Source organism: Hypanus sabinus, chromosome 7, assembly GCF_030144855.1.
Source record: "Hypanus sabinus isolate sHypSab1 chromosome 7, sHypSab1.hap1, whole genome shotgun sequence".
NCBI classification, from domain to species: domain Eukaryota; kingdom Metazoa; phylum Chordata; class Chondrichthyes; order Myliobatiformes; family Dasyatidae; genus Hypanus; species Hypanus sabinus.
Genome location: NC_082712.1, coordinates 147,861,371 through 147,875,209, shown reverse-complemented (window position 1 = coordinate 147,875,209; position 13,839 = coordinate 147,861,371). Strand labels below are relative to the sequence as shown.

The following is a 13,839-nucleotide window of genomic DNA, read 5'->3' as shown; positions in this document are numbered from 1 at the left end:
GCAAACCAGCATTTTACCATAAAGCATCAAAGTGCCAATTCAGTCCTCGATTTGCAGCTTTGATGCATTAAGTGCATGTTTTAAGCTCATACAGATTTTGTGATGAATAAACTCACCTTACTAATTCCCCACATAACATGAGTTCTCTGTGGATCAGGAAGCCTGAAAGAAATAGCACACCGTTGTCAATTCTGCATATTCCAATATGTTAAAAAGCACATACAATGAGTATTAATTTGCAGAAAGTAAAAGTAAGCAATAGAAAACATAACTGCACCTTGAACTATTAGGCAAAGACAATTCAAAAGGATGCTGGCCATCAATTAATGACCAATTCAAATGCAAGTACTCCCACTCCACGAAAATAACAGCATCAGATATTGTGAATTAAAACTGGCTTGAGCTTTATTCTGGCAGAATGCAAGCTAAGCACAATGTAGCCAGATGTAATTGTAGCCAAGGGGGGCTATTAAATACACTGGCTGGATAACACACGAAAACAAACTTCACAATTACCCAACCTGGAGAAGAAAAAAATTGGCGACTGGGTACTTGAACAAGGCAGATGGTAAAGGTGAAGGACCTGATGTGCAAATTCAGCCTCTTTTTCCTAAAAAGAAAAGTGGCTCTGTAAATCTGCAAGCTAATATTTCTGTGAATCAAATGCCCATTATCTACAGAGATAGGTAGTAGGAGGTCTATGGTTTTAACTCTAAATTCACAAAGTACACCGTGGAAATTAAGACCCTTAAGGGGGAACAATCGGAGTCTAATTGATAGGATGCAGAAGTGCGCTGAGAAGTGGCAGATGGAGTTCAACCCGGAGAAGTGTGAGGTGGTACACTTTGGAAGAACAAACTCCAAGGCAAAGTACAAAGTAAATGGCAGGATACTTGGTAGTATGGAGGAGCAGAGGGATCTGGGGGTACATATCCACAGATCCCTGAAAGTTGCCTCACAGGTAGATAGGGTAGTTAAAAAAGCTTATGGGGTGTTAGCTTTCGTAAGTCAAGGGATAGAGTTTAAGAAACGCAATGTAATGATGCAGCTCTTTAAAACTAGTTAGGCCACACTTGGAGTACTGTGTCCAGTTCTGGTCGCCTCACTATAGGAAGGATGTGGAAGCATTGGAAAGGGTGCAGAGGAGATTTACCAGGATGCTGCCTGGTTTAGAGAGTATGCATTATGATCAGAGATTAAGGGAGCTAGGGCTTTACTCTCTGGAGAGAAGGAGGATGAGAGGAGACATGATAGAGGTATGCAAGATATTAAGAGGAATAGATAGAGTGGACAGCCAGCACCTCTTCCTCAGGGCACCACTGCTCAGTACAAGAGGACATGGCTTTAAGGTAAGGGGCGGGAAGTTCAAGGGGGATATTAAAGGAAGGTTTTTCACTCAGAGAGTGGTTGGTGCGTGGAATGCACTGCCTGAGTCAGTGGTGGAGGCAGATACACTAGTGAAATTTAAGAGACTACTAGACCGGTATATGGAGGAATTTAAGGTGGGGGGATTATGGGAGGCAGGGTTTGAGGGTCGGCACAACATTGTGGGCCGTAGGGCCTGTAATGTGCTGTACTATTCTATGTTCTAATGTAAGAGCTGAATGTGGCCTCAGGGAGAATTCATGGCCTGCATGTCGTCTCATGACAGATGACGATTAAGTTTCCTGACAGGAATATTTAAGGATTCTCTTCCTGTCAGTTAGATATGAGGTTGTAGCAGTTACTGTTACATTTTTGTTGGATTTGTCTCACAATGAAGATTATATCTCTTGTATCTCTCAATCTGACCTGCAGCACAACCTTTGTAATGACGAAAATAACAGGTGTCCTTGCAACGACTTTCCCTGTGACGGTTGGCAGGGAGACTCCTCTATAATTACCAAAATCAGATGGCTCCTATTTTTTGAAGGTTATGATTACAACACCAAATGTCCTTGGCAGACTGTCTGCTTCTTTAGATGAGGGAGATGAAGCCAAGAATTTGCAGCAGAAATATACCTTGCCATGTTTGCCAGTCCTGCAGTTGGGGGGTGAAAGTCAGCTAACCCGTGTTTTGGGAACAATTGTGGGGACAGAGGAAGCATTTACTGGGACTGGTTGGGGAGATGCCATGGAGAAGGTGAATGGCAGAGGCCAGTTGTGTATCAGCCTCATACCCTGGAGAGAATAAGTGGGCAGCAAAATTCCTCAACAATTTGCTTCAGAGCCTCTTTAAAAAATATATAACAGTTTCTGTTACATGAGAATAAAAAAAACAAGCATAACAATTATTGTCAACTGAGTAAAATATTGTCAGACTTCTAATAACTAAAATAAAAAATAAGACTCACTTATCAAAGCTGAGGATACTTTGGAATGAATTCACATCATCAAATACCGAAAGCATGAACACTTCATCCACAATTACATGCAGTTTGTATCTACATCACCAGGGAGAGAAAAATAATTAACCAAGTTACTTAGAAATCTCAATCAGTTGCTAGATTCTGATCTTTTTTCCAAAGTAACCAGCCATTTTGCTAATAAATCGCATGAAGACTTACACTGATCTTTGGACAAGAAAATGGAACTTTAAAGGGAAAAAAAATCGGAATCACTTGAAGAAAAGATCGTTCAAGATGTCCTACTTTGTTCTTTAAAGAACATCCTAAATAGAAAATTTCTTCTGGGTAATTATTAACAAAATACTTCAATGATATAAACTTAAACCATATGGCAGTAAATCATGGCTTCCTGTATTAATGTGAAGTGGCAAATTTGAGAGGCAGTTTTGCATTTCCAAATACGTCATCTTCATTGATCGCCGGAAAGACGCAGGCCTAAGACAATAAATTCAGAAATTTAAATTGACCATCAGCTAGCTTTTACATTTTATTTCTTCACTGCAAGTCTTTGATTACTTCTGCTTCAAATACAGCTTACTGCTATTCTCCCCTCACATCCAACAGACTGTAAACCAGCCAAATGAAAACTGTTAAGTGGTTTTGGGGAACTCAATCAGCACCAATCTAAATAACAAGATGCTAGCATTGTCACATAAGAGACATATCACAATTTCTATCTAATACTCAGTGAGCAGGGAACAACATTTTTGTTTGATCCTATGACACCGCTTTGAAAAATCTCAGGAAAATTTAAATCCTACTGTTCCATAACACTGCATGGTTTAAAATGAATGAAATATCTCAGTAAGGTGTCCTTATGACTTATCAAATCTTTCAGTTAATAAAGCTAATCCAAAATGCAACATCAGGAATTTGAGTGAAAAAACTTGAACCATGCTATGGAATGAAGCAGATTATATTTTTTTTGTATTCAAACAAGCAAGGAAATAATTTCAATCTTGTCAACCCACATTTCCAGCTCAAATGCCTCTAGTAATTTGCAGACACCACCACTGTTGTTAGTAAAATCTCAGAGGACAAAGTGAAGACATAGAGGTGTGAGATAGATTGGTTGGTTGTGTGGTGTTCACAACAAAAATCCCACACTCAATGCCAGCAAGACTAAGGAATTGATTGTGGACATCATGAAGGGGAAATTAGGCAAACATGCACTGGTCCTCAATGAAGGGTCAGTGGTGGAAAGGTTAAGCAGCTTCAAGATCCTGGCTGTCAACTTCTTAGATGATCTATTCTGGGACCAACGCAATGATGCAATCATTAAGAAGGCACACTAGTGGCTCTACTTTGTTTGGAGTTTGAAGAGATTTGGTACGTCACCAAAGGCTCTCACAAATTTCTATCGATGTACTGTGGAAAGCATTCTGACTATTTACATCATACAAGGTATGATGGCTCCAATGTACTAGATAGCAGGAAACTGCAGAGGGTTGTACACTCAGCCAGTTCCATCATGGACATAAACCTCCCTGACATCAACAACACCTTCAGGAGGTGGTGCCTCTAGAAGTTGGCACCATCATTAAGGACCCTCAACACCTGCGACACACCCTCTTCATGTTATTACCATCAGGGAGGAGGTAAAGGAGCCTGAACAGCCAACCTCAATGGTTCAGAAACAGCATCTTCCCCTCGGCCATCAGATTTCTGAATGGTCCGTGAACACACAAACTATACCTCACTACAAACACAAAATGCTGGTGGAACACAGCAGGCCAGGCAGCATCTACAGAGAGAAGCACTGCTGACGTTTCGGGCCGAGACACTTCATCAGGACCATGGATTGGCCCCGGCCGTCGATCTCGGCTGCCCCAGTGTTCCAACGACCACGGACAGCTTCAAAGCGATTGTACAACCACTGACTGCGACTCCAGCCTTGAACTCCAGGCCGGGTCTTCACATGCTGCGATTGTGTCTCTCGTCTCCCCTTCCCTCACCACCACTCTGCAATCCCCTCTCCCTCAGATCCCATCGTCAGCTCCTGGGCCCTCAGAGGCTCCATCTTCCTCTCACCCTAACCCTTCCCTCTCCACTGACACTACCAGCCTCCCCCCCCACCTCTGATCCCATCTCTCATCCGTGTGGGTCTTTACCATTCCCTCTGACCTTCAACTCTCTGAGGCAGAGTGCTCTATCCTCAGTAAAGGCCTCAGCTTTGTCTCCCTTCGCCCACAACTCAGCGAGTTCTGCGTACGCCATGACGCTGAACTCTTCTTCTGCCGGCTTACTTCTTTGACAAGGACTCTCCTACCCCCACCAATGACCCCTTCTCCCGTCTTCAACCCTCCTCCTCTTCATGGACACCCCGCTCTGGTCTTCTACCTGCTCTGGATCTCTTTATTGCTAATTGCCAACTTTTTAAATAGAAGAATTTAATTGTCACTACCTCACTACTCTCTTTTTGTTACACTATTTATTTATTTTGTAATTTATAGTAATTCTATGTCTTTGCAATGTACTGCTGCCGCAATTATCAAATTTCACATCACGTAAGTCGGATAATAAACTTGATTCTGATTCTAATGATCTACTGTATGTTCAAAACAGAGTGAAGAGGGTGATGGGTCAAGGGGAGGTGTAGAAATAGAAAAATGATTTTTATAGCAAGTTATGACAATTTTTAATGCAGATTTACTTCACTGAGTGTCAAGCAATTAGATCCCATCCCTAGGAAGTATTTTTGCTGTGATAAAGGTTTAGACTAGAGGCCACCATCAAGGATCAAATGGAATTACAAGGAATGAAATGTACATAAGATCAAATATTAAAAACATTTAAGTCATGTTTATTTTCTAATTTTGGATGGCTAGAAAACTGAAGCTGATAAACAGCAGGAACATTACATAGTTATGTTGAGATAGTTTAAACGTTTTCATGTGAATGTATCAACCAAAAAAAAAATTTCACTATGCAGCTGCTGACATCTTACCTTTTAGCAAATTCAAGAAATTCTTTCATTTCTGTTGCTGAATAAATATCACCCAGGGGATTGTGAGGATTTGTGAGAACCATGGCTGTGACTCTCTGACCCTGTGGTTACACAGAAAAAAATCAGTTCTAATGCAAAACAAACCTGCAATGAAAACTTATTCTAATTAGAGAAAAGGCTTTATGTTAACACCAGTCATTTTTTTGAAAGTGCCTCTAATGAAATAATACCTTTTCTTCAAAAGTAATTTAATGGTAACTGCAAATTGCTAAGTTTATCAATCAGATTATTTCCTTTTCAGGAGCTGGGAAATGTGTATCTTACATTTTTGATTTTCATTACAATTGTTCCCGTGTTTTCAATCTCACAAATTATGCAAAATCTTAAATATGTTGTAAAGGGAAATATCAAATCATAGAGTTGATTAAAAATGAAAGAACTGAATCTAGACGATCCACTGTAATACAGGGATTGGGAATTGCACACCTAGAAAAAGGGATGTATCCCATTTTTCTGTGATATCATCACCTACGTTTGCATCAGGAAACATGAGTTGAAAAACAAAGAATTATTTATTTGTTTTGTTCAAAAATGCTGTGAGAGCAAACTTTATTCCTCATCACAAAATTCTGGGTAGTGATTTGTGAACTCCGTAAGGGTGAATTTCTTTTACAAAAAAGTCCGTAACACTGAGGTCACTTGTGCATCAGCAGAAATAGCAAACACATTGCTTGAAACTATTACTTGCACTGTAAAACATCTGGTAGAAATTACTAATAGAAAGCAGTTAATGTAATGTGGCCTTTGCTCTGTGACATCAAAGGACAAATTGTTCAATGACATTTGATGATTGATGTAATCACTGCTGTAAATTTTTTTACATTGCAAATCAAATTGTGTTGGACACTGTCAAAGTTTCACCTTAACTAATCATGGCATTCTATAACTAAACTGTAAGAAAATTACAATTATGTAATCAGAAATGTTCGTCACTTTTAATTATTCACCTGGAGCTGTGCAGTTTCCATTGATTTTTTAAGCTTTCCCACTGTAAGATGAAATGTTCGTGTATCACCATCAGTCACCTAAAACACGCCCAAAAGAATACATAGGTTTATACCTATAGCCTTCTAACATATAGTTTCTTGCTGTTCCTTTAGTTATATAATGACAGTTACATCAGAACAGAATGCGACACTAAAGGGTCATATAATGTTCCTTTGCCAAAACATTCCTGGCAATTATGTGAGTGGGCCAGTGTTAGAGTGGGGACTTCAGGCTTCAGTGAGGAGAGGCGCAGGCAGATTTATTTATTTATTTATTTATTCATTCTTTCTTTCTTTCTTATTGCACGTTTAGAGCAGAGGAGATGTCAGGCAGGATAGTGAAATGCTCCTCTTGCAGGATGTGTGAAGACAGGGAGACATCCAACGTCCCTGACGACTACATCTATAGCAAGAGTGTCTAGCTGCAGCACCTAACAGGAAAAAACATCATGTACCTACAGGAAAAATTGAAATAAAATTGAGAGTACAGAGCAAATTTACGAGGATGTTGCTGGAACTTGAGGACCCGAGTTATAGGGGAAGGTTGAACAGGTTAGGACTTTATTCCTAGAACTTTGAAGATTGAGGGGAGATTTGAAAGAGGTATATAAAACTATGAGGGTAAAGACAAGCAGGCTTTTTCCACTGAGACAAAATGCTGGTGGGACACAACAGGCCAGGCAGCATCTATAAGGAGAAGCACTGTCAACATTTTGGGCCTGACGAAGGGTCTCGGCCCGAAACGTCGACAGCGCTTCTCCCTATAGATGCTGCCTGGCCTGCTGTGTTCCACCAGCATCTTATGTGTGTCGTTTGAATTTCCAGCATCTGCAGATTTCCTCGTGTTTTTTCCACTGAGGTTGGGCGAAACTGAAACCAGAGGCCTTGGGCTGAGAGAGAAATGTGAAATGTGGCAAACCACCTTCACTCAGAGCGTGGTGAGAGCGTGGGATGAGCTGCCAGCACTGGTGGTGCATGCCAGGCTTGTTTTCAACATTTAAGAGAAATTTGGATAGGTATATGAATGGGAAGGGTATTCAGGGATATGGTCAGGGTGCAGGTCGATGGAACTAGTCAGATTTATGGTTTGGCATGAACTAGATGGGCCAAAGGGCCTGTTTCTGTGCTGCAGCATTCTATGACTCTCTCAAACAATATGTATACAATTTTCACATTTGAGGAATTGTAAACAATGATATAATTCTCTTTACAAGGCATAGATATGGAGACTCCAGAAACGAAAGGGAATCGAATTATGCAGTGAACCAATGATAAGAGGCTGGAGTACAAGTTCTAAAACCATGCAAGAGTTTATTAGTAACTGTAGCCAACATCCTAAGCAAAACAAAACACTATGTGTTTTATTTCCAAGCACAACGTTGATCCCCTGTGAGGGATCACGAGCAACAGTACAGATCAACCTCGCCTGCATAATTTTCACTCATTCAAAAAGATGCTCAATATTTGTGGCAGCTTTTATAACGTACAAGTATTAAATATGAGGAATTACAAAGATAAATGTTCAAGAGTTTGCTCCCTTACTGTGCTCTCCAAATGCACAAGCTGTGGTTTGACTTTGCTGTAGAGAAAAAGGTCATCCTTAATAACACCTTGGTATGGAGTAGGTAGTAGAATTCTATCTGTCAAAACAGAAGGAAAAGTGTCTTAAATATATTAAAATGAGCAAATGACTAGCAATTTAGAATCTCCACCCCCCTGGCCTGTTGAACAAACCGAATTTATGTGCTGGCATATTTGTTGCAAATAACCAAGACTCCATGTTTTAATTTTGAAACAAATCTGTTGCAGTAACATTGAAGAATGAAGCAAATTTGTGGTCTTACTTAACATTATGTTTTCCTACTAAGCATTCTAGGTTAGGTTCACCCAAGGGATTTAAACTGGTGTCAATAGTAATAAATACAGTATTTCCCAAACTTCAACTGCAGCCAAGTCATTTGTAGGTCCTCTCACTATACAAAAAGAAATTAAGGCACAATTGATAGTAACACTTATCATGGGAGATTCTTGCTCAGTGTAGTTGAGAAGGTGGAAATAGAAGATTTGTTTTGTCAGCCTTGAGGGAGAGTTTGTTTGCTGTAAGATGAATGCCAAAAGCAGTGTGCAGCATCTGTCAACTTGCAGAAAGCATTTTGCTATCAGCGTGAGCACTTGTATGAAACGTTTACCTGTATGTGACCAATGAAACACATTATAATGTGAAGCAGCAATTCTTACTTGGCTCAAGTGCAACCTTGAGAGCCAATATAGAGAACAGCAAAGCCTACAGTCACCTTTGGCAATCTTTGAAGGTATCAGTACATCAAGCTTTATTGTTATCAAGGATTATCTTCATGAAACAAAACTGTGGACTGAGCTGCTTTAATCTTTGGCATCTTTGGAAGGACCATCATTCAAATGGGTGTAGCAAGATCGTTAGCCTACAGTTCACGTAGACCAATCAGATGTCAGTATGCTTAACTGGTTGGTGAATATCAAATGAATTCTGTCAAACCGCATATTAGAGGATGTGGTCTCTGAGCAAGTAAAGGACTAGGCCTGCTGTAGGGGAAGGTTCATGCATGGCTTTACCAAGTAAACAAAGTCCACAAATGCTGAACATTACTCAGAAAGAACTATCTTTTCCATTGCTAAATGGGAATAACTTCAAGAATGTAATATCAACACTGCAGACAGGCTAGGATGCAGAATGTATCCCTTTCTTATAATGATTAATGGATATGTATTAGGAAGAATCTGTTTCCATCACAAACACTATTTCGCAGCAATTTCTTCTGTAACCCTCTGTCCCTGATCAGAAAGATGAACTGCTTGCTGGAGGAACTCAGCAGGTCACAGACAGCATATGAAAACTGGGAAATGGATTGTTGTTATTTCGAATTAAGACCCTTCACCTGAAATGAAAGACGGAGGGAGATAATTAGCATGAGGAGGTGAGGAGGGGTAGGGCAAGAGCTTTTTAGCCTTTCCTACTCCATTGGCCTAGACGTTTGCATAAAATTGGCATGTAACCTAAAACTTCAGCAAACTTCAATAGATGCATAGTGGATAGTATCCAAACTGGTTGCATTGCAGCCTGATATGGGAACACCAATGTCCAAGAACGAAAAAGCCTACAAAAAGTAGTGGATACAGCCCAGTCCATCACAGAGATAGCCCTCCCCACCACAGAGCACATTTACATGGAGTGCTGCCACAAGAAAGCAGCATCCATAATCAAGACTCATACCACCCAGGCCATGCTCTCTTCTCGCTGCTGCCACTGGGAAGGAGGTACAAGAGCCTTAGATTCCACACTACCAGCTTTAGGAACAGCTGTTACCCTACAACCATCAGGCTCCTGAACCAGTGTCAAAACTTCACTCACCTCTACACTAAGCCGATTCCACATACTACAGACTCACTTTCGAGGACTCTATGTCACATGTTCCCAATATCATTAATTTTTTAATTTACTCAATTTGTCTTCTTTTGCACATTAGTATGTATCAGTTTTTGTTTCTATCTTGTTTTTATAAATGTTTATCGTATTTCTTTGCTTTCCTGTAAACGCTTGCAAGAAAATGAAACTCAGGAAAGTATATGGTAATGTACATTTATGGTATGTTGATAAAAAATCTACTTTGACTTTGAGTTTCATAAATCTTTATTGTCTTCACTTATCATCTTCCAGCCCCTTTTGTAATTTCCACCCTTCATTATCCCAGCTGATAGACCACTCCTCACAGGGATCCCCCTACGACTTGCCAGCTCTTGCCCCATCCTACCGACTCACTTCATTACACTGGCTACCTCTGCTCTACACCTTCAATCCAGACGAATGATTCTTAACAGTCCCTTTAACCAACCGTCCCTTTCCCTTGACACTGCTTAACCTGCCAAGTTGTTCCAGCAGCTAATTTTTCTGTTCCAGGGTGCAGTATCTGCAGTCTTTTGTGTCTCCTGTAACTTTGATGCCATACTTCACCTTGATATGTTCCAAACTTTTCCAATCTTTATAGGTATAACTGCAGTGTCAACCAACTTTGTGTAACATGACTACTTCAGCACACGACAGAATCAATACAAATGAACATTCCAAATTTCTATGTGAAGAAGCTATTCTTTACATGACAAAAGGTCAATGATGAAGCAGCTGAAGACATTTAGTCCAAGGATGCTAGCCTGAGACCACAAGGAATACTAGCAGTAATATCCTGGATCAGCCAAGTGACAATCATGATCATTTTCATTGGTGTTGGAAGGTAGGTGATTCAAGGTTTACAATGGTCCTTTGATGCTAATTCACTGAATAGTCGCACACACAGTTACTCTCACTCCTTTTCTACAGTTTCATTTTTATGTTCATTTGGATGAACACTAAAGCTAAACTCTAGAAAAGGAGTCAGAGTAACTGTGGTTCTTGTATGAAGAACATTTGATGGCTCTGGGAGTGTACTCACTGGAGTTTAGAAGAATATCTGGGGATCTCATTGAAAGGGCTGGAGTTGATGTTGGGAGTATTTTTCCTACAGTGGAGAAGTCCAGGACCAGCCTCAAAATAGAAGCATGACCCTCTGGAACAGAGATGAGGAGGAATTTCTTTAGTTAAAGGGGGGCGAACCTGTGGAATACCCATAGATGGTGTGGAGACTGGGTCATTGGGTATATTTAAAGTTGAGGTTGAAAGACTCTTAATTAGTAAGGGTGTCAAAGGTTACGGGGAGAAGGCAGGAGAATGGCGTTAACAAGGATAATAATTTAACTATGATGGAATGGTGGAACAGACTCAATTGGCTGAATGGCCTAATTCTGCTCCTATGTCTTATGGTCTTCATTTCTGGATCAGGAACTTAGTTTTTAATATTTCATTTACATCCATTTCAAGCTACACAGTAGTTTAAAAGTTATTTTTATGATAATGATATGCACATAAAATGTTAAGGAACAATGTCACATCCAGAGTACAACCCTGCCCAGCTCAATGTCAAATCCAAATACTTTGCTGTTTAAATGAACAACTGCACAGTTTCAGCTTTTACCTACCTCCAGGATCACAGAGCACAGCAGACAATGAGGAAAAGAGAGATCCACAGCCATTAACCACCACTATCTAGAATAATGAAAAATTTATTGAATGCAACATTCTTGGATATGGAGTATTTCATGTAAAAGTATTACATTTGAGGTGGGGACTGTGGAAAAGGATGCGGGGGAGGGAAGGGTTGGCATTACAAAAATATCTGATATTGAACTATACAAATCAGTCCTGATGCAGGGTCTCAGCCTGAAATATTGACTATCCCTTTGCCTTCACAAATTTAAACTGACCCACTGAGTTCCTACCGCAGTTTGTTTTTTTAATATGCATCTCATGATTTTATCATTTTGATCCATAAATTCTCACTTTATTAACTTCATATTAGGTTTAGATTTACTCCTGCTTTCTCTTCCATTTTCACTGTATGTTGCAGGAATATTATCACTGTATGGGTAATTAGGGTGCTTGAGCTTGGCCTAGGAGAAACCATTATTACACCAGCCATCACAGTCAGAACCACAGCATTTCATACTTCTTTCTCCTGCAGTTCTTTATGAATAGATTAAGGACAAGTGGCAGCTGCTAAAACTCTTTCTGTAAACCCTAGACTGGAGGACATATTGCTTACATCTATCCAGGGACTGCCTTGGGATGTTCTTCCTGTCAGACATGCCACACAGAATTAAGGTTTCAGGACTACTGAGAAGTATTGTTTAAGGGTGAAGAGACAAAATTATATTCAGGCCTCAGTATTAAAGAGCAAAACAAAAACTGCAGGTACTAGAAAACTGAAGTAAGAACAAAACAAGCCAAAGACTTTTGTGGAGAAAGGGTTGAGTTTCAAGACAATAATATTTTTATTGAGCTTCATTCATGATCTTTTCTCCTCTATAGTTCTTGCTGGACATGCTCAGTACAGTATAATCAGTGCAGTGGTTATAATCTCAGCACCAATCGTTTCAGGGTTACAGGCAATTATAAATTGTTCTACTTTTACACTATGACACGGGGTATATTGAACATTTGGTGCCTTTTCTATAATCAGGGGATTGCAGCAATTCATTCATCTACATCATGTTAAATTATACAACAAACAAAACAACTTGTGAATAGCTAATACCCATAATCTACAAGAATTCCAATTTGTGTATTGCATGGCAACATGTGAATTGTCTTGTGTATCTCCAGTTTTGAGGGTGGGGTAACTAAATGGGATAATTGGGTGGTAGAAGTTTAAGACTATTGCACGTGGCAATTCATTTGATAATTTGGTGAAAGCAGACTTCTGATATCTCAGAGTAGTTCTGATGAGTAACTCAGCAAATGGATCCACAAAGAAAATCTCCAACACACTTTGCTATTGTTTATCTTGTCAACCAGTACCCTAACATTTTTTATTATCTCAGCGAATACATAGCAGGACCATTATCAGCACCGTTAACAGCAAAATTTTAAAGCATCATAAAAATATACAACAAATAAACAGGCCCTTTTCTCTTATCTCATCTATGCCAACTGTGATGTCTGTCTACAGTAGTCCTATTAGTCCACATGAGGCTCATTCTCCTCTAATCATTACCATCCAAATACCTGTCCAAGCTTTTTTTAAGAAAGGATGTGGTATTCAGCAGAGATAGGAGTCAAGACTGTAAAACGTGGCAAGGAATTTGAATCCATATAGTCAGAAGAATATGTGAGTTAAAAGAGGAAAATCTAAACAAGTAGCAGGGAGGATGCCTGAAAAATGAAATTTAGTTGCAATAGAGGACTAGTCCCATTTCTTATGGGCTGAGGGGGCTAATTGGCATAAAATGAATACTGTGAATGAGATGAAAACATGCTGTTTTGATGAAGTTATCAGATGTGGATGTGGAAATAGAGATTCAGCTTAGGAATGACACAACAAGAAGGCTGCACATCACCTGGTTCAGACTGCAGCTTACACTGAAAATATTTGCCAAGATAAACACCACTCAGCATAATAATTTTACAGACGACACGTGCTAAACCCCACACTGTTAATGAACAAAATAGTTTTTTCTCTTTCTGAAATAGCTGTTCCAATTTCATCACCAACATACAGAGAGGAACCATTCCCATCCTCACTAATACTATTTAACAAAATTCAAGGTTAATATGCACAGATACTTCTTTTTAACTGGCTACCACACTACTCACGTTGTCAGGCTTGAGATACACAGGAGCTTTACAGTGATGCGTCAAAAACTTTGCAATGTCCACTCGGAGACTGAGGTTGTAGATTCATGAAAAGACAAAAGAAATAAATTGTCTTTTGTAAACTCCGTGTTGTTGAAATTATCACGAAAGCAAAACACAACAAAAAGCTGGGCAGTTATAAATAGAGGATTACAGTTTTACCAATACTATTTTATATTTTTGTCTTTATCGAGCGTATTA

At 39.6% G+C, this 13,839-nt stretch overlaps 1 protein-coding gene across 5 annotated transcripts in view; it reads right to left on the bottom strand.

The window, feature by feature from the left end:
• The window catches only part of accs (1-aminocyclopropane-1-carboxylate synthase homolog (Arabidopsis)(non-functional)), a 71,504-nt gene that overhangs the window by 23,585 nt on the left and 34,080 nt on the right, over positions 1-13,839 (bottom strand). For all 5 annotated transcript variants that reach the window (XM_059975932.1, XM_059975933.1, XM_059975934.1 and 2 more), the window contains 7 exons: positions 13,600-13,669; positions 11,427-11,493; positions 7,923-8,020; positions 6,342-6,419; positions 5,335-5,435; positions 2,334-2,423; positions 117-162 (listed from right to left, as the gene is read on the bottom strand). In XM_059975932.1, the coding sequence (XP_059831915.1) occupies positions 117-162; positions 2,334-2,423; positions 5,335-5,435; positions 6,342-6,419; positions 7,923-8,020; positions 11,427-11,493; positions 13,600-13,669 (550 nt within the window). The remainder of the gene's footprint in view (positions 1-116; positions 163-2,333; positions 2,424-5,334; positions 5,436-6,341; positions 6,420-7,922; positions 8,021-11,426; positions 11,494-13,599; positions 13,670-13,839) is intronic.